At 42.2% G+C, this 27071-nt stretch overlaps 2 protein-coding genes and 1 non-coding gene across 3 annotated transcripts; all 3 read left to right on the top strand.

Annotated features, from left to right (window-relative positions):
- The first annotated feature begins 6177 nt into the window (after positions 1–6177).
- On the top strand, positions 6178–7649 carry LOC147425671 (large ribosomal subunit protein eL27-like). The gene is made up of 4 exons (XM_086500302.1): positions 6178–6374; positions 7022–7116; positions 7197–7278; positions 7371–7649. The coding sequence occupies exons 1-4, from the start codon at positions 6219–6221 to the stop codon at positions 7443–7445; spliced, it is 408 nt and encodes a 135-aa protein (XP_086356428.1). The 5' UTR covers positions 6178–6218; the 3' UTR covers positions 7446–7649.
- Positions 7650–9789: 2140 nt separating this feature from the next.
- Positions 9790–26651, top strand: LOC147425669 (uncharacterized). Its single transcript, XM_086500096.1, has 6 exons — positions 9790–9835; positions 9879–9914; positions 10357–10539; positions 11136–11206; positions 11445–11505; positions 26422–26651. Exons 1-6 carry the CDS (start codon positions 9790–9792, stop codon positions 26451–26453), a joined length of 429 nt encoding a protein of 142 aa, XP_086356222.1. The 3' UTR covers positions 26454–26651.
- TRNAR-CCU (transfer RNA arginine (anticodon CCU)) lies at positions 12332–12404 on the top strand. Its single transcript has one exon. It is a non-coding gene; the product is annotated as a tRNA-Arg (tRNA).
- Positions 26652–27071: the final 420 nt, after the last annotated feature.

The raw sequence follows: 27071 nt of genomic DNA, 5'->3' as shown, positions 1-27071 counted from the left end.
GATATGGTGAGGTTTTGTAGCCGACCTCAACATTTTGGCATTTTTGTCGAGTATGAGGCAACCTAAACTAGAGAAAAACCCAAAACAATCACGAGTAAACTTCATTACTTCCTCTAGAGTGGTTGTCTTTTCAATGTCGTATGGTTGGGACAAAACTTACCAACTATGTAGGGTACTTGAGAGTGGGGAAGCTTATTTGGGACCTTGGTAGATTTAAGATAGTTACGATGGGGCTAGTGGATGGTCCTTAAGATTTGTCAAGTCAGTAAGGATAAAACCAAATTAGGAAGGTACAATTTAGAGAATTGTGATTTCATCTTTATTTTGAATGATTTTGCACTTTTAAGAGAATGGCAAGTAAAAAATTTCCAAGATTTCATATATGTGCTAAGATTGTATGAAGTTGCGTCAAAATTTACAAGGTCACTATCAGACTAGCCTAATAGCTGTCACATTGATATGTGATTGCTTGTAAACATTTCACAACATATGTTGGAAAGGTCGCCGCAATCGAAGTTTATACCATAGTTGTCTGGCACTAACATAATGTCAATACTCAGGGAAGCAACTCGAATGGGGCACGGAGGCTCTTTGAGGGTGTCAACCTCAAGAAGTGAACCTAACAAGCAAACGGATCAACTCAACACCGTCACTCAATGATCGAAAATTTTGTGTATCTCCTATCTCACCACTCTAGGTCATCATGTCATTCCATTGACCAAACGGACTCGAATCATCATGAGCATTAAGGGAAGCTATATTAGGACTAAGGGGACACGTCTACAAAGTCTCATTGATCTGACAACATACATGGGTCGTAATCCATCATGACCCAAGTCATAGAAACTACAACAGATCTCACGAAGTGAACTTAACAAGCAAACATCAACTCAACAAGCAAACCACCACTCAATGGTCGGAAAATCTGTCTATGTCCTTTCTCATCGCTCTAGGTCATCACAACATTTTGGCACTCAAATGAAATCGAAATGCAATGAAAATTTAGGAGGAGGTCTAAGACACCTAGGGGCACTATCCTATCAAGTCTGGTCGCAATCCGATAAGGTATTAAAATCACGATCCGTCATAAAAAGTCTTGAAAACTGTCACATAACTATCCAGAAAGGTTGCCCTATGGTCTAGGAACACTCTCCTATGGTCAAACGTCAAAAAATAATTTAAGCACTCAAATATGAAGATTAGGCTCACTAATTCTTAGTCGTGAACCTCAATAAACCTGACAATGCTTACACTTGATTGAAAGAGCAAGGAAAGAGGAACACAATCCAAGTTTCAAAATTGAAAATGGATTACCCAATCATTAGTTGTTGTGATGATTACAAGTTGGAGCTTCGTAGTCGCTTGAGAGTACGTACAACATAGCTCTTTCTTGTTCAAAAGATAAGCCTCCTTTTCACATTAAATTTATTGATCTTTATACCTAGGGCTTTCTAAATGGCCAGTGGCCGGCTCATATGGGCCTTTAAACTTATCATGATAGAATTACAACTCAAGGAATCGACTTACTGCTCTGGAATCACGATTTACACACAGTGTAGCTACACTAGTTGGAAAAATAAATAGAGTACAAATGTGGTTTTTGGTTATGTGTCCTGCCAGGTGGGTGCCCGTTCAGTCAATCCCCCAACATTCCCCCCTTCCTAGCTCGTGTCGTCCCTTGAATATATGCACCACGGTCATTTTGTTTCAAAAAGGTCAAGATATAATGATATTTCATCGGTGTGTTTGAATCACCAATCCTTAAAGCTATTCCCATTGACAATGTGTCCTACAAATTTGACACGAAATGGACCTTGCAATCATAAAAAATCAAGAGAAATTGGGTTTCCAGTTTGAAAGTTGTCATTTTCACCCATGATGGGAAAAAATTGACCCAAATTCATTAAAAAGTTCAACAATAGCTTGGGAAAGATGCCTGGAAGCTAACCTATAAATCTTGTGCAAAATAATGTCAAAACATGGATCACGATCCATGAACCCTTGAAGCAAATGGATCAAAAAATGAGTGCAAATTGTCTGCATTGATCTTAAGTAGGCAAATGTGTCAAATTGTAGTTGTTTTCTCATCTCAAGAGCTTCAAATATCAAGGTGGGCAAAGTCAGAGTGCCAAGTGTAGAATATGTGATCTTGAGCAAGTAGTGACACCAAAGAAGCTTGCAACTTAATTGTGACTCAAGTAGTGCTAAAAAAAGCTTGAGAAATGACTCAAACTTGCCAGAGGGCTTGGAGTGTCCAAACAAACTCCAAATCAGACACAACTCAACAGGCAGCTAGGATTGGGGTTCTTCTTCAACTCCAAATCATCAACAAAGCCAAATGCCACATAGATTGACCACATTCAAAGATCCAAAGTGCCACCCAAAAACAAATATGGTAAAGTCGGACCAAACTAGACCATAACTTGGGAAAGTGAGGAAACTAGAGATAAACTTGTCCAAAATTAAAAATAACTTCACCAGTGTGTTAGGATAGACTATAGGAACAATTTCCCAAAGTTTCACCCCAAACATGGATGGCGATCCATGTCTCCCTGTGAGTTGTTCAAGTAAAAACCATATCAACTGGTCCCAAATATCAAGGACAACCTAACCCTAGAATTTTAAGTCATTTGGACTATAAAATCTTTGCCGAAATGCCAAAAATCTCTAACTCAAAGAAAAATATCAAAATCTGGCTTGAAATCCAAACAAGTGATCTAAATTCAAAAAAAAAGTGAGGACAATCCTATGTACTTCCATATGCATTCTTGTCCTTTGATAGCTCAACTACACCACCATGGAGACAAACACTTGATAGAATAGCATCGAGTTCTCTTATGCGCTCTTCCCATCTTTCTGTAGGCTCCATATTCCAAGCATAATTAACATGGAGCATTAGCAACCTGTCAAGAATTCGTAGACGTGCATGAAACGTGCAAACATGCACATTTATGAGTGGAATCGTTAGAATAGGATCCCAATTTGGATCATCCATGTTTCGATTAGGGGGCACACTTTGATCACAACTAAGTATACCATGAAACCATTGTTCTAGTGCTTTACTCACTGTTTGTGTAGTGGGCACACCTTTCGCAGAGTTGACTAAACCTTTGTCACCCATACCACCCTTTGACTTGTTGGCCTTTGCACCCATGCCTTCAGTTCCCATGGAGACTTTATTATGGCAGCAACAATAAATGCATGGAAAGAGGGTCATTGCACCTTGCTTGCACCCTAACATACATTTGAGAGTTTTCAAGTCTCTTGCCAAATGCCACTCAACTTGGAATGTACCCAAACTTGAAACTTGCAATCTATGTCCTTCCTGTTGTTGCTGAATGACGTTAAGGATGGTGTGTGATTGAAATACCATTTCAGATCTCATGCAGGAGATGAAAAGCTACTAGCCACCAAATATTCTTCTCAGACTGAACACATAGACACGTGTTTCCCTTCTCGTTAGCACTTAGCTCAACATTGACGCCCACCAAGGCCCTACTCATCAGTGTAATGCTTACCCTTTTGAGCCATTGACCTTTGATAGTTTGACGCTCATCAAGCTTCATTACAAATATAACTTTAGGATCACACTCTTCTTGTGTCAACCCATAAAATCTGATCATTGACTCATGGAGCTTCAACAAGTCATATATACATTGTTAACCTTGTTGTAGCGAAAGGATTTGTTGCGTCAACCCATAGAATCTGATCATTGACTCATGGAGCTTCAACAAGTCAATATACACATTGTTGAACTTGTTGTAGCGGAAGGATTTGCTATCTTCTAATGGCATGACATCCTCCACATATTGAAATCCACCTAACAAGCTTGCAACATCATTATTGGTGCATTTTTTTGCAACGCTGACAATGTAAGGTGTTGGAAACAATTTAAACAGTCCTTTGGCCCCATGCCTTAGCGTTACAATTTTGTACAAGGCTTCGTACGCCTTGAAACTTATTCCTAAATTGTCACACACCTCCGTCATCTCTTGAGGCAACACAATGTTCTTTAGTTCACTAAAATACTTCTGACATTAAACTTTGGCACTGCTAGCATTGGATGGATCATCCAATAGTTCCACCAACTCCTTTGGCTTGATGATATGCTACAGTAGAGTACGTCTTGTTTCTTTAGCATTGGAATCAATTCCCATCATCATTCAAGCCAAATTCCTACCGATTGAATTGAAGTTACAACAGATTGCAAAAAATGTAGCAAATCAAAAGCTTTCATTCTTACCCTCACCTAGTTTGACGGATACGTTTGTTGTAGTTTAACGTAAAATAGTCTTGGTGCCCTTCGTGGTGTTGAGGCATTTGAGGTGGCATTGCTTTGAAATCACTATACATGCCATTTGAGGTCTGGGCATTAAGGCAAGTTCTTAGGCCAACGAGGTCGATGATATCACACAACAACAACAACAACACTAGTCAAAGTTGCCAAGATTTGACATCATCACTAACGAGGGCTTGATCAGCTCGTTGAGGGTGAAGGTGAGGTTGAGACTCAATAGCAACGATGCACATGTCATACACGACGTCGCTGCAACTTTTGATAACATAGAATCTTTTTTTATAAAAAAAATCTGAATGTATTCAAAGTTTTTTCTAAAATGTATTTAGCTATCCAGTGTTCACACAAAATCGATGTAGTATTGGCCAAAGCCCACCATTTTGTATGCTTCTAAGGGATTAGAGACCGCCCTTGCTACCATCAAATGAAGCCAGAGGTAAGACCTTCCCTAATTACCCCTGATTGTATGACGCATTTTGTATTCGAGAGAACCATGAGTGATGAATCTACTGAGACTCACCATGATGTATCCAATGAGAACTGTGAGTGCTAAATCCAATGAGAACCACCACGTTGTATCCGAGAGATCCCGTCACTTATGATTTGCCTCAAGTTTGTCTTAAGGGGGTGTTTGTTGGGAATAAGCCCAACTTGGACATCCATCATGTGTGAATGCCTTGTAAGCCTATTTAAGGCTCTAAAACCTAAATGACAATCCCTCTAAAGACATAATGATTAATCACTTTGGATTAAGTTCACAAGAATGACAATCAAAACTCCAACTCTTGCCATGACACAAGAGAGGTATCATTAACTATGGATGAGATGCAACACTTATATACCATCAACTATGAATGGAAAACATAACTAATCATCAATTATGGACGATTTTCAAAATTTACTAGCGCTAGTAATGCAATGAGAATTGTAAGGAATTTCTCCCTTCCCTTTTCCCTTTAAAGGTTAAATACTATTCAACAAAACTTCTTTTAAAATGCATCATTCGAATGAAGTTCTCCATCAAAGGATTTTTTATGAGATTATGTAGAACGTTTTGATCAAAGTTATTGAGAATGCATAATTCCTATCGACAATTCATGTTTGTTGCTCTAGCTAGAAAAGGCAAGTTTACTAGTTCTCACCTATTGTCTTGATCTAATAGAAGTCTCATTGGACTAAGCCTCAATTAAGAGTTCTCCAGGAAACTTGCAACGGTCTTTGACATATAAATTTCTTCTGAAAATTTGGAAAGTAATTATAACGCCATACTTTTACTTTCAACAGGAAATAGAGGGTACTTCTTGGTGCACTTTGCCTTTTTTTTGGGTTTAGGAGCATTGGTCAAGGGTTTGTTGTCTTGATCTCTTGAATTCTTAGTCTTTTAGAGGCCTCAAATAGTCATTACATTTTCATAAGCATGATGCCCATAGAGATATCTTTTTTAGTGCTTCCCAAAAATCCCTTTTCCTATACAATAGAACTCCATGCTTCTCTAGGGGATGGCTGGTTTAAGCCTTGACTAGTACGACCAGCCGCCTTCGGCAGCCTCTCTTTCTCTCTCCCTCTTTATCGTGTGCACATGCGCTTCTCTCAATTATGGAGTTTAGCCTTCATGTCGCAGATTTTGACACGTATAAAGGGCTCCCCCTTCCGCCATATTATGTTAGTTTAGATATCCGACAGTTTCAAAGCACAACAACTCATACTTCTCCGTTTTCTTCTTTGTGTGATTTCACTACATTCACGAATCATGCTAACTTCATTGATACTTTACATCCCTAGCAATTTTGTGATGGTGTTTGTGCTGACCATAAACCATGTAAGATGTAAGATATAAATACAATGTCTATTTAAGTTGTGTCATTTTAGGGTTTTATTTCTCTTACGCAGCGGGACAGGGGGAGCGCAGCAGGGAGGAGAGATGGTGAAGTTTCTGAAGCCCAACAAGGTGGTGGTGCTGCTGCAAGGCCGCTTTGCAGGTCGCAAGGCCGTTATTGTGAAAAATTTCGACGAAGGTACGCAGACCCGGCCTTATGGTCACGCCCTCGTCGCCGGCATCGACAAATACCCCCGAAAGGTACCTTCCTGCTTTCTCAGCCTTCTAAGGTAGCACGGTATCTCCTCTTTCTAGGTAAGCGTGAGCACATTCTGAGCGTGCTTCGCATTTTGTGTGATTAACAGATCTTCTTCATAGCCGTAGTTCACTTCTTCAACAGATGTGAACCGTTTCGTTAGCTTGAGCGGATAGTGAGCTATATTTGATGGCGTTTCCTTTAGCTACAGAATGTGTAGTCGTCAGTTGACTTCTCGGTGTGGGTTATGTAGCAGATCAAGGTGCAAGATTTGATTTTCGTGAGCTTTAGAGAATAGGAGCCTTTGAAGATCAAGGGGCGTATACCCCCGATGATGCACAGTTTCACGCTGCATGGTATTATTGGGTTTAGCTGTCTTTTGAAGGGGACGGTCTGGCTGGGTGATGTCTTGCACAGGTCTACTCTCCAGGGATACACCATCCTTGAACATACTTTACACTATTCTCTTCTCATGCTATGTATGGTCAAGGGCGCAGTTTATTGTAGCTTGTGCTGTAAATGAAATCAGTTTTCTTTTGTCAAGACCTATTCAAATTCTCAGTTGCTTTTTGTGCCTTGTTTGATGTACAGAGTGTAAGGATCCATCATTCCAATGCAAACTTTGCTCACTTATCTCTGGTTGATAGCACAGGTGATTAAAAAGCTTTCTCAAAAGAAGATTGCTAAGAGGTCTCGCTTGAAGCCATTTATCAGAGTAGTTAATTACAACCATATCATGCCTACAAGGTATTGTGGTAGTTTACTTGCCGCCTCCGACATTGCTGTGTATTGAATTGACTAATGAGTTCTGCCTTTGTTATGAACAGGTACACCTTGGATGTGGACTTGAAAAATGTTGTGACAACCGAGAAACTGGATTCCAAGACAAAAAGGGTAGAGACAAGAAAGGTCAGTTAATTCAAACCAGCAGCTATGAGTATTTTTGCGATCTTATGCTGGCCATCCCCATTGATAGTAGTCCTCCTTTTTACCATGTGCAGGAAACAAAGGGGCTGTTTGAGGAAAGGTTCAAGACAGGAAAGAACAGGTGGTTCTTCTCCAAGTTGCGGTTTTAGGCTAGCTATGGTACTTGTCTAGACAGCATGATTGGGCTGCGAGCTCTCAAGTTTTGGAAGTCTTTGCATGGACGACTTCCTCCAAGGGGTCGTTCATCTTTTAATGCCAATTTTATTGAGCTTACTCTCTGTATTGGTGTCTCTACCTTTGGATTTTCTCTTTGAGTTCCTCTTTGAGGTTATAAGAAGTGATGATTAAGTTTGCATTGGTGTGGCTTTCTCCATTGGAGTATCTATTTAGCAGTGAATTTTCTTCAACAATTCTGCACTTATTTTCACTTCTCTAATGTACCTGAGTTCCTTGTAATGGTATTGCGTGTGGTAGCCATCAGCAGTTGGGTGTTGTAGATCTTGATTCAAGAATGCAAGGCTTTATTCTGGCACATTTGTAATTAACTACCTGTTTGGAGACAGGTACTGAAGCTGTCATAGATAGGTAATGGTCAACAAGGGGGGGGTACCTTGCCGTTTCCATTATTTGACCTTTATGTAACCTATGAGTTATAGTGCCTGAATGAACATTTCCATTTGCACCACCCATGTCTCCACGGTCAGTGCCTGTGTCTGCCAATTTAATTGTTCAAGCTGTGTACCCTGCCCTGCACCAATGTTCCTTCATGCTCATCACTGACAAGTGAATGGTTCCCTAATGATCTAGTCAGTTGTTTACCCTTGGAAACCCCCCCCCCCCCCCCCCCCCCCCCCCCCCCCCCAAAAAACCGCCCGCGCTTGGAAGCCATCACCTCCACCCAACATAATAAGAAAACCCCACAGCCACCCTTATCTAATGTGTTGGCAAGGTGTCAAGGAATGCATAACCTAGAACTCCAAGGTGATGGGGATCGTCGCTGGAAGCTTGGCTGGCCCTTAATATAAATGTAAATAGACTGTAGCATGTTGCAAGACTTTGTAGGCAGGACCCTAGTTAACCCAGGGCCTTGGATAACAAGTCTGTCTTCTAGCTGTTGACTAGTGTTGTACCGACAGTTTTTTGTTAGTGTTTGAAGAGCTTAATTGGGGTACGAACGGCAGCCGCAATCCTACTATTTGAGAATGAAATATTCCAGCTTTTAGTGCATTATCGACTCGAGGGTAGAGCTAAGAGTATCGAAGCAGGTGGTGATGCAGCAAGTGAGGAAGGAGTCCAGCGTGGGTGATGGTTGGGGAAGCGGGAGGAGCGGACCTGACATTGGCGCCAGACCATGTTGTTGGGAAGGGAAGGGACAGGCAGGCGGCAGGTGTCGTCGAGGTTTGAAAGGGGGACCAGTGGCAGGCAGTACAGGATGCGACATGGGGCGGCTGGCTGCCGACGTGGATTTTTGGGGGGCCGAGCAGGGCATCTCTCTAACAAGGCCCCGCCGCTATTAGATGCGGACCCCTATTAGATGCGGACACCGGACGGGGCCGTAAAAGGGACTGTTCTCCCTAAACTTTTTTAGCAACCAATGGAAAAAAGGAGAGCGATGGAACTCTCCAAGTTTTTAGTGAAAATTTTAGGACTTTTCCCAGTTTTTACACTTAAACATCTTCCAAAGTTAGCCGGTTTCCATCAAACTGACCATCTAAGCTAGTTGTGAATTTTCAATTTTTACTTGGTGGACCCAAGGCTCTTTCACGAGTATCTAAACACAGAAGCCACCACGTGGCAGTAGATTTAAATTAAAAAACAAACATCGTTGTAATAAAAAGCTCTAAATAAAAAAAGATTGTCCGTGAAAAGCTACCAAGTGAGTAAAATAAAAAAGTAGTTTGTGTAAATAAAAAAAGCAATCTGCGTTGCTCGATTGCTCTCAAAGGGACTTCGATTTTCTCCACAAGCAGTTCGTAGGTTCCCCGAAGTAGCTCGAAGCTTTGTTTGCAGGTTTGTTTTTGGCCACTCCTTGAGAGAGAGAGAGAGAGAGAGAGAGAGAGAGAGAGAGAGAGAGAGAGAGAGAGTAGGCTATGACGGATAGTCCGTAGGCGATGATGGCTTTGCTTGTGCATGAGCTTTAATGGAGCTGTCAAACGCAGACCCTACTACCTTCTCATCCTTTGATCTATGGTGCTTGAAGTGGCAACACCCATCTATGGTGTTGGAGCAACTCCCATTTTTGGTGTTGGAAGTGGCATCTATGGTATTGGCACCTTATACCCGTTCACATGCATGAAGAAAAGCCTACCTTGTAGACCGGATGAGAGCATTCTTCAATAACATAGAGTCTAAAGGCCAAGCTCCTCCTTATTCATTCTAGCAGTATAAGGTCGACAGTCACTGTTTGCCCCATCGGCATATTGGAATCTTCTTCTTTTGTAGTGAAGCGTCGATGCCTAATTATAAGCCTACTTGCGCCTTTCCCACGCAGCGATGATAGCAACTTTATGTGCAACAAGACCCAGTGGCCAGCTGAACAGTATGCACCAACTTTAACTACTTCACTCAGCTTGTTTCTGCAGGTTCAACTAGTTATGGCCAGCATTATGCCACTCCAAGTATAGCTCATGCAGATTCAACAATCCTGTGCCCTCGGCCATCCTTCAATGTTCATAGAAATGATATGCAGCAGGTCCCCATGCCTAATTCTGATCAAGATTCACACCAATTCTTTTCCACGCAGTTTGCCCGTGCAATAGCAAGACGGGCAGAACCGGAAAAGAGTATCGGAGGCCTTTCAAACCTTGTTGATATTTCGTAGATCATTAACCTGGAAGGTACTTCGGATGCTTGCCGAGGTGATGAGCACTCTCAACGATCAGATATTTCGTGTGATCAACCCATGGCAGAGATCTGTTCTAGTGCTACTGAAACAGGAGATATCAGATTTCAATCGATGATCAGTTGACCTAATCTGGAGTCGAATCACCAAAACTCATTGCCTTCGCAGCCCGTTCACCACATTTTTCTACTGATGCTATGAGACTGTTGGCACGGCAGAAGTTCCAATCCTAATCGAGCTTGAAGAAAATGTCAATGTTGTTGTCGTTAGATCCTACAGAAATGTTGGAGTTCTAGCATTCAAGCGTTGTGCTGCTGCGCTTCTATTGAAAGATCACAACTCCCCCTTCACTGTTGTATGTCAAGGTGATGCCCATGCAGCGAGAAGGGTAGTGGACAGAGGTGACCGTCATGTTATTCTCGTTTATAAATGAGAAGCCCACCACCTTGTAAGACAAGGGACCAGTGTTGAGGCATACATGATGATGTCCCCTTGCTCCATCACCAATGCGAATTTGCCATAGGAGACCTTGCTGAAGGAAACGTTGTCGTTCTCTTGAAGGCTGTATTTGTTCTCCAGCCAAAAGCCAACCAAGCACACTGATGGTCCCACAGTACGAGGAGGTCACCTTCTACCACCCTAACACACACATGGAAAAATTAAACACAAAGAGAATTCTAGTCGGGGGCTCGAGGGAAAAGTCTTGTTAATCTTCGCAGTGCTTTGGCCGTATGTCAAATCCCTTGAAGACATATGGCACTGCCTTCATAAATGTCATCTCTTGAAATGCATTGATTGCGGGATATGCCCAACAAGAACTGGGCCACAAATTTTTGGCTCATTGGTTTTAGGATGCAAAGCGAGGGCACTTCTCGCACTACGTAGGAGTCCAATACGTCTATGATGTAGAACATAAAGTTAGCTTTGCTTCTCTTTAAGTTTAATTTATATTCTGCATCTTTTCTATTTGTCTTAATGTGTGTTTTGTGTCTGACAGGGAGGACACATGTTCACAACAGTGGATGTTTCAATTACACAAGTGCGACTTCAACTCGACAACACTACAAGGTTTGTTATCTGTATCCAGCACCCTATGACTATGCGTTTGCTTGGGGCAACACATAAACGCTATGGGACAGGGCACGGCTTCCGTTTCTTATAATTTTTGGATAGACCACAGTGCCAGCTCTCCACCATACTTTTGTACGGCACCTCTGCATGACGTGCACTGTATACTTTACAGTTTCAGTTTGTGACGTTTCATTGCAAGACGATATGTTTAACTATTCACATTGCTTTTTTGTAGCTTGACTCAAACATTGTCCGCCGGCTTGCACAATTGGATGAGATTCGTGCACGACTATCAGGTCGGTAGTGTAGTTTATTTTTTATAGTCTGTTAATTGACTATGCTTGATTGAGAATAAGATGGGCGTTTCAAAGATGGTTCCACGATTTAGAGACTAAATGGTCGATATTAGTAGGTTGAATGGTGCAATTTGCAAATAACTACCAAAGTAGGTTAAGTTGCAACCCTTTTGCTCGATTCAATTTACCTTCTTTAGTATCTCTTTGTCGTATACGGAGCACTCTGGGACACAACTTGCTTCTTCCCAATGCTCATCAAGTCCCAAACCAAACTATTATTGTGCCTATCAATAGGTTCTACTCATTTTCTCGTGTCACCACAACAAAACCCAAGCCGACGACAATCACAACCAACCAACAAAGTAACCAGCTGCACTCCAAAATTTGTGAGATTATGTACGGCAAAGGCCCACCAAGCAAGACTAGTTGTCCTTTAAAACTACACTAAAGGTCGGTTTCTATAACACTGAAGGGAGGTTCACCAGGCGGACATCAATCAACTTTTTTATTTTTTGATATAAACATTTGTCGGATGGGCATAGCCCAGCTGGTACAAATCCAACCAGCGTAGTTCGCGCTGTTGAGTGAGGGGTTTGTGCCGGGTGATCTTGCAGAGCAGCGGACACACAGAACAATAATTCACTTTTTTGTCACCGCACTCCGACACGTCAGGGCGGACGGGTGTGACAGACACAGGCTGAAGTGGAGCGAGTGCCAGATATAAAAGTCAATTCGGCAAATAGTTACGAAATGTTTTCATAAACTTTATTTAATGTTCAAAAATATCTAGGTTATTATATTTACTTTCGAAAGACGTGGATGTCAGGCGCCTGTAGCTCAGTGGATAGAGCGTCTGTTTCCTAAGCAGAAAGTCGTAGGTTCGATCCCTACCTGGCGCGACAAGTTAAATTTTTTTGCCTTTTGAAGGCGTGCGCGGTAAGAAATTGATGAATGTGGGGAGGGCTAAGCAACATCAGAGATGCAACTTGCACCAGCCAAGGTCCGATCACAGTCCAAACTACACAACCCTGTCCGCGAACTGCCACCACCACCAACTAAGAAGAAACCTGCAGCGACCAAAGTCTTTGCAAACTCCGCCAGATCCGCAACCATCACCAAACTAATCCATGGTGTACGATTTGCCCTCGACATGAGTGTAGGCAGCCCGAATGGCAAAAATATGTCGTGTCTAACCCATCCCAAGACACCACAGCGGGCGAGGCAACCGAGGGATCCATCCTCGGAACCCCATTGCACCCGGGCCTCTCCATCCCCACCATAGCATCCTCTGTGCCTGCGCATCGCACAAAACTCCACCACAACAGGCAACATGGCCTCTAAACGTCGCATCAAAGGGCCCCCAAACCCGCATACAAGCTATCCCCCGACATGGTAGAGCAGAGCAGAGAGAAGGAAGGAGCTTCGCGATGACGCTACACGAAGCTAGTGTTGAAAATTTTACCTTTTTTTTGCAAGCGTATCTTAAATAGATGCCGTGCTGGAAAAGCCATAACATCATCTCCAAGAAATATATCTTTGGCATGAGCAAAGTCCACATCTCTCTTTAAAGAGCTTCTCAGCAACTGAGGTGGTCTCCCTTTTGCTTCCTTTTCACCTAAGACAATTTTTGGATTGACCCCCTCTACCTCTTCATTCTTTGAGATCTTAATCCCAAGAAAAACATAATACATGCAATAATAGGTAAGTAAGTATTGGGACACACCAACATTTGACTTTTTTATTAAATATTACAACACATTTCTCATATATTGCAAGCTGTTGGTCTCTGTGTGTGTGGCAGATTGGTCTCATAGGTCATGTTGGCAATTTAAAGAGGTTAATCGAGCAGCTCATTTTATTTGAGTTCCAACTCCTCTCTCTCTCCTTGTTTTGCTACCCCTTATATACTCCACGGCGCGCGAAGAACAATTGGCAGACCGATACTACATATATGCGCGCCATAGGACAACAAGAAAAGTTTCGCCTGTGTGTGCGCGTGACAAATTGGTCTCATAGTTCATGTTGGCATTTTAAAGAAGATAGTAGAGCATCTCCTCTTATTTGAGTGCCTACCCCCCTCTCTCCATTATTTGCTACCCATTTTGTACTCTACAACGCGCGAACGACAATCGGCGGACCAACAACCCCTGTCCGTGTGCCATAAGACAAGGAAAAGTATCGTCTCTCTCTCTCTTTCCCTCTCTCACTCTCTCTCTTAGTTTACATCAAATTGCGCATACTAAAAATAAACAACAGTAGGTGTTACCTTTCCTGGGCTTGGCATGGCAACCTTCTAGAGATAAACAACCCCTGCCTGTCCGCGTGCCATAAGACAAGGAAAAGTATCGTCTCTGTCTCTCTAAATTTACATCAAATCGCGCGTACTAAAAATAAACAACAGTAGGTGTTACCTTTCATGGGCTTGGCATGGCAACCTTCTAGAGATAAACAACCCTGTCTGCATGCCATAAGACAAGGAAAAGTATCGTCTCTCTCTCTCTCTCTCACCCTCTCTCTAAATTTACATCAAATCGCGCGTACCAGAAATAAACAATAGTAGGTGTTACCTTTTCCTGGGCTTGGCATGGCAACCTTCTAGAGATGAAAACCTCACTGGGACATTGGGCACACTTCAAGCCACTCTCTACTCTCTGTTTTTGCATACCTCTCTCTCTCTCTCTCTATAAGTGCGTCTTTAATTATATTTAATGGACATTCACTAAAAATAACACTTCTCTTTCTCTATTTTTTCACCTAAACATGTGTATCTGGTTTTGGACTACTGCATTAGATGAAGGGAGTTTATGCTACCTAACCATATCACTCCAGTCGACTTTTATGACGCGTTGTACACAAAGTAACTATACTACCACTATCCTCGGTGGTGGACTGCATTTGGACCTCTGCCACAGTCACGTAGAGGCCTTGGCCTATTTTTGGCTCGTATGCAGGGTGGGATCCATCACGCTCTGGCTTTGTTCGGCGGGGCATGGAAGGATGACTCCATGCGATACTCTTTGCTGCAAAACGTTACAAGTGGCTAACACTATTTAAGGTGAGCTCCGAGCTCACTTAGCTTTTATTCAACATCTATTGTTTCTTGCTTGTGCGTGTTAGATATAGCAAACTCCAGCTCCTTTTGAGTCTACTTGTTCAAGCTTCAATGGCTCCCAGCAAATAAGAAAGCTGTAGCTGAATCTTCTGAGGTATCTGTCCTGAATCTTGTGAGGTTGCTATATATAAAGAAGCCTTGTTGTTTTGTTTTAACTTCACCAACTATGTTCTCATTTCAAAATAGCTTGAGGCCACTAAGCAGGTCTGTCTGTTGTTTTCAAGGTACTGGCTTTAGTTTATCCCTGGTTAATATTCAACTTGTCGTGTTCAAGAAATTTTTTTATAATGATGAGTTTACTGAGACAGCAAATTGGCATGATTCTATTAGGATGATGTCTTGTGTATTCTTGAGCCTTTCCTCACTAACTACTAGCTATCTTTCTGCTTGTCGAGCAAGTGGCAACATGAGCTTTTGCGCGTCTATCGCACGTGTCAATGCAAGGAACTTGCCAATACACTGTGTGCGAGCCACAGATGGCTCCAAGCACGTAACTAGCCTAAACTAGTAAGCTCAAAGAAGACGATGGTGTGTTGCTCACCGCTCTACGCTTGCTGTCGTGGAGGATTCCTCACCGTGAAGAAGAGGGAGACGCAGCTACGCCGCGCTCAACCGCCTCGCCACCGTCGTGCCGCCGCAATGCTCGATCGCACACACTCTCTCTCCTTCTCACGCATACACACACACACACAAGGAGATGAAGAAGAAGAAGATGGAGATGGAGCAAGAGCACTCTTCAATTGCACAAATGAGAGAGTGAGTGAATTTTAGGTTTAGTTGACTTTTATATGAGCTTGCCCCATTCACACTTGGGCACCCGTGCTTAGCCAACTAATCCCTTGAATGTTCCAGTTAGAGTGCGCCTCTCATCGGCGATCACTCTTACCCTTTTCCTATTGGACTGACAAGCCTGGTACCTGACTCTACCAAATAAATAATACAGTGTTAGTCGTAGGTGATAGGAATGTGGGTGAGGGTTAACATGCCCCCCTTCCTGATGTAGATTCCGTCCTCGGAAGCTATTGAGTTGAAGCTCGTTCGTTGAGGTGGAAGAGCATTTGAGGTGAATGTCCTTAGCCTTCTTTAGTCACTGCAAAATCAAATAACATTGGCACAATAATTGCATTCTCATATATAATTAAAAAGAATATGCAGTTTTAGGCAGACAAATTGATTGGTAGCATAATTCTAAACCATTTGTCAGCAATAAACATTAAATTGCAATATAATCAAATGCATAAACAGTTGGGAAGGTAAAAAACTAAACAAGTTCGGGGTCGCTAATTCAACGGTCGAAAGGCACTAAATATCGACTATTAATACCATGGGTAAGCTTCTTAATTTTCTCTGGTCAATTAAGTTGTTTAATCGCGAGAGCCAAGTATTTCATGTTCGAGGGCTGACTAGAGGCTATACCTAGAAGACCTTGTAGTTAAGCTACGATAAAAGGAATTTCTCATGAAATCATCGCCTGACTGATTACCTTTTCTTTGACCCCCCAAAGTCTTTTCAAAGTGATTCAATTTTGATGTGCGTGCGCATGCCTTGGGTTTTTTGCTTTTCAAGGAAAAGCGCCCACACTGGGAACCTCTAGGGCTCTAGTACCATAGGCGATACATGTGAGTGGAGTACCAAATCAAGCTGAGGTTTCTCTTCTAGCTTAAGATTTTACATTGTGACACTTTGATTTTTTTGTTTGTTTGTTTTTAGCATTTTAATTTTGTAACTTTGGGGGGTCATATAACACTGTTACCCTCCCCAGGCTCATCACATTAGTAAACTCCCTTTATCATACTTAAGCTAAAGGTCAATAGGGACTAAGCCCACTAGAAAGCCCTAGTATATTTCACACAATGCTGCCTAAATCAGATTAAGAACCTAAGTAACCATTGATTATTAGGAAGGCATTCCCCATGGTATTAAGAGAAGATCTCTAACACCTAGCTTGGTCGGACTGCTTGATTTTTAAACCTAGACAAGTGATTATGATAAAAAATTACATTGAATTTAATGTTTGATACTAAGAAAATGTGCTGGATATTATGCTACCAATCACAATTAAAGCAGACAAACATGGATGCAAAAAGATAAGGGGCAATGCTAATGGACAAGAAACACCTGTTTGTGTTGATGATCGAGCTTGATTTGAAAAGTGAATGAGAGAAAAAGTCCATGAAGGTCCAAATCCTAACCACAGCAACACGAGGAAACACAAAGAATACCTCTAGGAGGCACATCAGTGGGAAGAACGAACTCTGCTAATCACTAAACTCTAAAACAGAAACACTCCTATCATACTAATCTTACCTACCCTCCATCACTCGAGTGATGAGGATCAAAGGTGTTTGATGACATACGTTTCTGTTTCAGTGTACTGGATGTGAATGTGTAGGTATGGGTCAATGTTTTGACTTTGACTATGCATACTCGTTTGCTAATTGTTCTTACTCTTTATTATTTTTGTTTTTTGTGAGTATAAGGCTTTATATATACATTCCCTAAGATTGGAAGATTGAGGTCAGGGAGGAAGGTTGACAGGGAAATAATTCAATAGGCTGACGTGAATGAAGACTTCCCCCCTTCCTTGGGTAGGTCATATTGTTTGAAATGTGCTCGTCACCCTTTGAAACCAATTGTTTCAGTTGGTAATAGGTGAGGATTTTTGCCAGTAGTTTTCTATTACCTTAGGTGCCTCGTCGAGTTGCAAGGGTGGTAAGATACTCTCCCACTATTGAACTTGAAGTGGTTCATCGGGTGATTCTTGAACATTGCGAGGTGTGGATTCCTTTGTAGCTTTATTGAGGTCCACTATTGTAGGTGGAGGATGTGGAGAAGCTTTTACCTCTATGGATGCATTACATGAGGAGCTAGAAGCTTCATGGGACTCCCCCCTTCCTCAGCTAGGTGGAACAAATTGTTCTTTCTTCGGTACCCAAACTAGCTCTAAAGCGGGTGTGTAGCATTCTGTGATTTTTTTCTTTCCACGATCGTCAATTTGTTTTGGAGCTACAGGATTGGGCGCACATGGGTCAGGTGACAAGTAAGAACACAATCTACGTTTTGGCACCCATCTTTGATCATTTCCTTGATAGTAGCCTTGGGCTTCCAATAGTTGTTTAGGAATCCAACACTACGTTTTCTTACATTTCTTGGAGCGAGTGGGACGTTTCTTACAAGGCCTCTATTTTTTAGCATCAACCATGGTCGCTAAAGAAGATTTAGGGACCCACTCGTATGTTTTTTTGTTATATGAGTATGAGTCTTATCAGAAGCTATATGCATTGCTTCTAGCATATTTAACGGTACAAGTGGTGGCATTTCATCTCCCTCAGATGTTACCCAAGTTGTCCCCCTATTTCCCCAAGTGTCTATGGTTGCTGCTAGGTGGACCCAATCCACATAGTCCGACTTGGTCATCCCAGGTAGTACATCCATATAAGGAGAATCTTCCCCAACATCAGTGTCCGCTTTACACGTGTAACAATATTGCAATGGGGCCGAGTGAACTGTGGTGTCAGATCTACGATCAATTATAAACCTGTTTCCTAGGGGATGTGCTAGACCAGTTACAAGATCTACTCGAATAACAGAATCTTGGAACTGCAAGTAGACATGGTTTTTAGACCAGTCATGCACCATTTTTGCTTCCCTCATAAAAGGACGTCCTAATATCATCTCAGATGCCCTAGTGTGCTTGGAGGAATCCATCACAATGAAGGTAACTCTTATTTTATGTCCAAAGACCTTGATCTTGAGATCTTCTAGCATCCTAATAGGTTTAACAATAGACCCATTGCCCATCTTCACTACTATGGTTGTGGTCGCAAGGTGAGGTCTTCCCATAGTTTCCCAGCAATTTTTAGTCACAATGCTAACCCTAGCGCCACCATCAAGGAGTCCCTTCACAGTTAATCCCTTAGTAGTGATTGGTATGGCCGCATTGGATTCATCACCCTCAAAGTATTGTCCCAACTTGTTAACAGGTATTTCTATAACAAGGTTCTCATCTAAGTTGGGTTGTGGATCTAAGTGTTCCTCCTCTATTGGCATCTCCCCAGCTCCATCCATCTGTGCAAATTGTGGTAACCCAAACTTCAATTCTCCATTGAGGAAGGCTCGAAGAGCTGAGACTAGCTCAGGGTCTATATATAGTTTGGACCTGATGGTGGTTATAACTTCTGAAGACATGAAATCCATCAATTTGGCTATGTTTAAAGACACCTTTTGGGCTTCAGTCCCTTGACGTGGGGAAGATGGGATCTCCATTTCTTTGATAGGATCATGTAGTCCCTTTGTAAACATTCTTTCCATCAAGAAGTGAGTACGCCCACTTTCCCATGACTTTAAGTCGCTTTCTTCTTGGATGACACTAGGTATGGCTAAGGGTCTATGGACTTGGTGAGGTTGTTGTTGCGTAGGGAACACGGTGTCTGTAATCTAGATCTACCTAGGTGCTGGTTCTAGATCCCTTTGGGTATCTTCTACCAAACTCCTTAATTGCTTGACTCGCTCAATCTCCTCTGTAGGGTTTGGATAAGTTCCTATCTTCTTCTTGGATCCTGGCCATTGTGGCTCATGAAGATCTTCCTTGTTGGTTTCTATCTTAGTCGTCGTTTTGGTCTCCATGGTTTCACCTGAATCAGAATCCTCTTCAACGTCGTTCATATATACGGGGTCGTCACCAATCCCTATGTTGGTCTTTGAACTGGGGTCTGAATTCGCTGCTTTTTGCGATCTCTTCCTTCGTGTTTTCTTCTTTTTCTCAGATTGGGCAATTGATCCCGTGTCTCTTTCCTCAAGAATATAATTTTATTTTTGGAGCATTGATCGTGTGAGTACGTTTAGTGGTACCAGAGGTGTACTTTGTGATGGATCCTGGATAACCTTAATCAAGTTTAATGGCGTGATCTTCGGTGCATTTGGATAATTTGGACATTGGGCAATCAAATGATCTATGCCACATCAATTACACATGAGTATCGGCATTGTAGACGTGCTCGCTTGATTGGTTTGCATTAGTGTGGCGTTCTTTTGTAGCCTAATAGGATACTCGGCTACACGATGTGGACCTCCACACTCATAGCATTGAAGAGGTGGTCTCTTAGCAGTGTAATTGAGATTTTGGCCTCTTGCCGCAAGAGCATCTACTTGATATACAGGTTTGACTTGTCCCCAATAGTCCTGCATGTAGTATTATGGAATTTCTTCAAGCACATCCATCCCATAGGCAATATTAGGGTCCATATCTTCCTCAGAGCCTTCCAAACAAGCAACAGATGACTCACAACCCACTTGATTCGCATAAGTGATTCTCGGATGTGGTGGTTGCGGCCCTAGCACTGGAGGTGGTAAGGGTGTTGTTTGAACAACATTTTGGGCCCTAGGGACCATGTGTTGTGTTGTTTGTTCAAGAGGTGGGGCCAGCATCAATGCAGGCACTGGAGGTGTGTCTGTCCATGCTAAGGTTGGTCTATTTATTGGCCATCGCACGCTTAAATACTATGCAATCCTTAGGTTGATGACCATACCTTCCACAAACATTGCAATTCCCATTGAATTTTACTCTAAAAGCAGGGCATTCATTGGTGCTATGCGGTCCATAGCATACTGAGCACCATTGTTGCTCCCTTCTTGGATACATATGATTGTTTTGCGGAGCACGATTGTCTCTAAGACTCTCTTGAATAACCATGGTGAGATCTGCTAAAGTCATCTCAGATATCCTTGGCTCGCTAGCAATAGGCTTTAGGGTCATTGGCTGATGCCCCGATGCTTGCGAGCTAATAGATTTAGGCTCAACAGACACTCTTTCTCCTTGAATCATTAAATTATCCTCCAATTGGATCGCATTGGTGGTGATTGCTTCCCAAGTGGTGAAACCTTTAATGACTAGGCCACTGTAGGTATCCTCCTGTCATAATCCCCTAATGAATCTATCAAGAAATTGATTATTATTGAAGCACTCATTTGGATTACAATGAGAATTCAAATGCTTCAAGCGACTAATAAAGTCTCTCACCGACTCTCCTTTCTCTTGTTGGGCTTTCTGGAGCTGAGAGGCTACACCCCAAAGCACTCCCTCTCGTATGTATTCTTTCAAGAACAGTCTCCTAAGAGTAGGGTAAATCATTTTTTCTTCCACCCTTAGGGTTCTATACCAATCCCTAGCCTTCCCACTTAAGGTTAGGCTCAAAGCATTACTCTTATGCAGGTCATTGTGTTCTCCTAGAGAATCGCATATTTGTTCAAACACTTTGATATGCTTTCTCACATCCCCTTCTCCACTAAATTTTTGTGTGAGCTTGGATGTTTGTACTACCTTACTCCTAGGCTCTCTATCAGGCGTGTTACGCATATTATCAACAATAGATCGACCAATAGCTTGAGCAAATGTTGCCATGTCACCTAAGTGAGCAAGCACCATGGGTGAAGGTGCTCCAGAGACTACATGTGGAGTAGGTATTGGCATTGGGCTTGGCGTATAGGAAGCCCTTGGATTCCACGTTTGGTACGGTGTTGTGCCATGTGGTGGCTCAAGGTTCATATGGGTGTCCCTGGGCATAGCAAAGGTCGGATGTGACATGCTAATGCTAGCCGGTATGCTTCCATGGAAATAAGAACTTGGGTGTTGTGGTTGTGGAGCATAGGTAATTGAAACAATGGGAGGGGTAGGGACTACATGAGTGCGATGACCCATAGGTGCATATGATTGGTACACACTTGTAGGTACTGTTGGTGCTTTACTAACAAATTAGGTCCATGGCGTGTTTGTCGGCATGCCCATCAGTGGGGTAGGCATGGTAGTCGTGGTGTCATCAAGGGAAAGATGAGCTAGACTTGGAAAGGTAAAGCTATCACTTGTGGGCTTAGATTGCACTGAGATTCTTGGCGAAACAACATATGGAGGATCCATCGGACTTATCGAGGGAGTCTCCATCGGTTGTTTAGCCTTTCCTGTATCCAAGAATCTCATGAGACCCGTTGAAGGCATGTTGATCCCCTTGTTCTGTCTCTCTAACTCAATGACCCTATGGATGACCTCACAAACTCTTTATTGTTGATCCTCCACACTAGTAGCACCTGTTGTGGATTGATTGTAGGACATCTAACCAACCCACGTGATAGGTGTGACCTGTGTATAGGTCGGTTAGAGTTTTCATTTGTAGTTCGTACTCCCAGTTCTCATTCAAGAACGCTCCATCTTGGATTGAAGTGCTAGGGGTGTCCTTTGAGCTAGATGCAATGCTGCTTTCTAGGGGTTGGACCTTAGCGGTTGCTAAGTCAAGAGCACTAGATTGCTCTCCTAGCAAGGATGTTGACATAGGGGCTTTCTCTTTTAACTCTCTTCGTTGCTCCGCCTTGCATAAGCTCTCTACTTCCTTTTCCCTAGCCGCAATGATATATCGCTCAACCTCTTGCACTTCGGCAAGGCTTCTACCATTGGGTAATATGACCTCGGAGGGGAATAACTCTGAAGAGTCAGAAGATGCAGTGAATGAAGTATTCATGTGCACATTCTCTAAGGGCATAGGGTCTACGTTGGTCATGAATGGAGAATTTACTTCCCCACGCCCCTCATTTACATCATTAGCTCCATGTTCGGAGCGAGTGGCTCTACTAAAGGTTTCCTTCAAGCGGCTAAGCACGCTCGGCCCGGACCGTGGGCCCATGGCATGCATGTCTTGGCTTGAGCTATTGGGATTAGGCATTGGGAAACCCTCCATGACGTCGTAGTGAGAGGAAGAGTCACTAGCCACTATGTTTGGGTTTTGGTTTGTACTACCTTGGGTCCCCACCGAGGGCCCGGAACCTAAGGTAGGTGGATATTGAGAACTCGCGTAAGTCGAAATTCTCTCTAGTTGCTCCGTCTTTAGCACACAACCAGAGTGTAGATGCATGTGCCTTTGGCACCCTACAAGCGTCGAGGAATAACCTCGAAGATTAACCGCTTACTTTTTTAGGCGTCCATTTTCACTCGTTTTTTTATGTTTTTTAATGATCGGTTTTTTGATTAAAGTGTGTGATAGCTCAAAACAAGTGTATCACTCAGAGGGTCGTGGTGTGCTTTACAGTACAACGTTCGATCACCTGAAGCTCCATTGGTCCTCAAAAAGTCAATTTTTAGCTACGTGTGAAGCTAAAATACGTAATTTTATAGAGCGACTGAGGCCTGAGCCTGAGCGTGAGCTTGGGCTTGGGTCTGGGAGATATTCCTGATCCCGATCCTACCTTTTTTTTTTTGGTTTTTTGGATAAGGTCGTCGCGGCCTGCGCGCGAGCACACACACACTTTACCTACCTACTTACAACTAATACACCTACTGTTACACACTAACACACTTCATTAGCTCTAATAAATTTACTTCCTACTTACTGTACTTTACATTACACAGAACTAACAACCTTAATACTAACACCTTATCACAGAGAAAACACAGTACCTTTGAAAACCTCATTAACAAAGAAATACACGGTAGCAAAACAAAATCCTTCTTCTCAACACACACACCTTCCTTCCCTACCTTTCCTACAATTGAAATTGCACCACAAAGAAGCATAGAGTGCCCACTCAAGGTTAGTGTATGGCATTTCCCCGGCAACAACGCCAAAAATGTGCACGTCTGTCGCACGTTTCAATGCAAGGAACTTTCCAATACACTGTGTGCGAGCCATAGATGGCTCCAAGCACGCAACTAGCCTAAACTAGTAAGCTCAAAGAAGACGATGGTGTGTCACTCATCGCTCTACGCTTGCTGTCGTGGAGGATTCCTTGCCGCGAAGAAGAGGGAGATGCCGTCTCGCCGCCGTCGTGCCGCCGCAATGCTCGATCTCACTCTCTCTCTCTCTCTCTCACGCGTACACACACACACAAGGAGATGAAGAAGAAAAAGATGGAGATGGAGCAAGAGCACTCTCTCTCTCTCTCTCACGCGTACACACACACACAAGGTGATGAAGAAGAACAAGATGGAGATGGATCAAGAGCACTCTTCAATTGCACAAATGAGAGAATGAGTGAATTTTAGGTTTAGTTGACTTTTATATGAGCTCACCCCATTCACACTTGGATGTCCATGCTTAGCCAATTAATCCCTTGAATGTTCCAGTTAGAGTGCACCTCTCATCGACGATCACTTTTACCCTTTTCCTATTGGACCGACATGCCCGGTACCTGACTCTACCAAATAAATAATACAAAGTCCGTCGTAGGTGATATGAATGTGCGTGAGGGTTAACAAGCTTTGATTATAAGGTTAAGGTTTTGGTACTAACCTCTAAGTTGCATTGACAAAAAAAGTAAATATGCAATTCTCTTTGAATAGAGGATGTGATACATGATATTGGGATCTATCACTATGGGATGGTAGCTTGGTCTCTAGGCCTTCTTCTCTAGTTTTGGCAACACTAACTTTGGGAATGGGTGACTACAAATTAGATATCACATTCACCAACATGATATAAAAATAGCCCTGTTTGAATAGAAAATGATTACATTTGCTACCGGTAATGTAGGAGTAGTCTGATTCAAGTTCTGTTTAGATTGTATGAATCAACATCTAGCTTCTAGTAAAAGGGATCCTTCTGCTATACACCACCTCTTGCAGATCAGGACTTACACCGATATTTGATATGAAATCATATATAGTTGAAAAATATTTGGAATTATGTCTATATTGCTTTGGCCAATTTGTCCTACATGAGCTTCTCATTTTGATGGTCCTTTGATGGTTGGGAGCCCCTGGAAACCATGTGTATTGGTTCTAATGCCATTGTTGCTAATGGCATGTTTGGACTGATGACTTCAACTGTTACATCTACTGGTGCTAATAAGGTTGCCCTTAACCTTCACAATACAAACTTTCTATACATAGAAATGACATTGCAGTATAGTTTGTTTGGGTTTGACAGCTCTTGTTGCAGACTAACTTTGTTGCCACACAAATAGTTGGTTTTGGGCATTAGAATGGGGTTCCCCCTCTTTTTCAAAATGAGTACTATTGTACCTTGGAATCCTATGACTAAAATAGTTTGCAGGATGTTGTGCTCCCTTGATTTTACTCACTTTGCTGGCTTGTATACATGAGCTACTAGTGCTACAACCAATATGTTTACTCTCATGGTCTACTATTAAATCCTTTTGATATTTGAAGGCCTAGCTGAATATGCATGTTCCTGGTACTGTACATCTGGTTTTTTGTTGGTACTGATCCAGTATCTTCTCTTGTATAACACTGCCTATTACCTTGGAGTTGTGACCTGTCACCTTAGGTATGGTCTAGGAGATTGGAGTTTCCTACATCACTATGATACTGCTGATTGAGACAACCCATCCTTGGGGTCGTGACTACGTATATGATAGAATAGTTTTTATAGATTCTAATTCTCGATTATGATGTGTTTTCTCTGGCTTTAACAAGGTTATGGATCTACGTCTTATAACATATCTCTATTGAAGGGCTGTTGACCTCTTCACAAGAACTCTCTTTTGGCTTATTTCTAGTTGGCTGAGAGCATCCTTATGTTAATAACACATTGGCTAGTTGGTGGAGCATCCAATATCTTGTCTTTACTAGCTATTGGGAGCTGATGGTTTCTCATAAGCAAGGGTCAACACAATCACGGTTTTGATTTTACTCTTTATTTGATTTGTGGCCTAGCTCCAAGTGGGAGGCTCAACCATGTGATCTGACTACCGAATCTTGATTCCCTCCTTGGGTCTATGCTTTGCTTGCAAATAACAATCAGTTGGAGATATGCTAGCCTTGCTGGATGTGAACTTCCCTATTGTTATACTCTCTACAGATTGAATCCTCACTCTTGTGGGGATATTCTTGCCTATCTTGCTGGTTGCTATACTGGTGTTGCCAGTTTGATGCTTTAAACAACTCATGGTTGCTTGGGATTGCAACTTTTTTCGGCTACCTTAGTATCTGGTACACCCCGTTGACCAATTGAGTGATTGCTGGCTCTGATGGTTCTTTTATTCTCTACACTTGGTTTATTGCTAATGCTGATCAACATCTTGTTTGGGGAGCAACACCTAATGGGTTTTGGTTTAGGGTGCTACAATGGTATGGTTGTTTGGGTAAACTCGTACCAAGATATTTCTATTGTACTTGACTTAGAAAGGTATACACTGCTTACGGAGCCTATCTCGAATTTTTTTGCTAGGATAGGGAGGTTTGGATTGGGAATCTCCAATTGAGTACCCTATTGCTAGCCAGTGTTGGTTGCAATATTCTGTTCCAGGGCTTTATGCTGGGGATTGCATACTTTGGAAATTTCGTACACTACTTTGCTTATGATTGCTCTTTTCTGGTAAACTTCTTCATGGGTTGGTCTCTGACCTGCAGACTGGATCCACGCAGGTTGTATCTAAACATATGTGTTGTACCTTTAACTAAAAGGAATGATTGCTGTCTACAACACTTACCTTGATTGATGCTTATTGATCTATAGGTTGGTTCTTTTTTATGAAGGATGGTATATCAATATTCTGTGATGAAGCTATGGGCTATAACATCTAGATGGTTTCCCTTACTTGTCAACGGTTTCAAAATGTATTTCTTTTGACTAGTTAGGAGGCTTGTGACAGATAAAGAATCTATGAGAATTCTGATAACATAAGGATTTTATATCAATTTTTTTGGAGATATATGCATTGCAAACCATTATTTTTTAGCAGCAACTGGCTTTCTTTTCTTCTAGTGCTTAGGTGACATGGATGACAACTAGGGTCACCCCAGTTACCTGTAATGCTGTTTGAAATCTAACCTCTTAATTGTTTTCTTACCGTGGATGTAGGTAAGGGTGCTCTCTCCTTGGTTGCTGATTGAAAAGAAGAAGTGCTGTACATTTAACTGCCTCACTATACAGGACCATCTTACTTAGTTTCGGCCTGTGACTCTGGATGTATTTTTTAGATATCTGTCTAATGAATACATGATTTTGAACTATAATTGTAGGCAAAGGTCTTTGTATTTTTTATCTCATGTCATATGTATACTGTTAATAATTAGAACTCTCTCTCTCTCTCTCTATCTCTCTCTCTCTCTCTCATACTCATAATCTAATCATTCATAGTAACGTTGCCGCCATGCACGGAAAATAACTACATGCTTTATACATTTCAAACGGCTAAAATTAACTAGTGGGCATTTATTGCACCGTATAATTTTGATGGAGAGGTCACTTTCACACTTAATGGGTTGTACAATATTCTTTGGCATGCTTACTGTAGCACCTTAGAGAGAGAGAGAGAGAGAGAGAGAGAGAGAGAGAGAGAGAGAGAGAGAGAGAGAGAGAGAGAGAGAGAGAGAGAGAGAGAGAGAGCAAGTACGGCAAGTCAGAAGGCGACGGGCAAACGCATGTAGTGAGAGAGAGGGTGAGGCGCAACAAGGAGAGAGAAACAAGGGGGTGATCGGCAAGAGATGGGCTAGTTTTTTAACTATGCT

The sequence above is a fragment of the Adiantum capillus-veneris genome, chromosome 25, assembly GCF_014529385.1.
Source record: "Adiantum capillus-veneris isolate H3 chromosome 25, ASM1452938v2, whole genome shotgun sequence".
Classification (NCBI taxonomy): Eukaryota; Viridiplantae; Streptophyta; class Polypodiopsida; order Polypodiales; family Pteridaceae; genus Adiantum; species Adiantum capillus-veneris.
The sequence above is the reverse complement of the archived record's forward strand: the minus strand, read 5'-3'. Positions and strand labels throughout refer to the sequence as shown.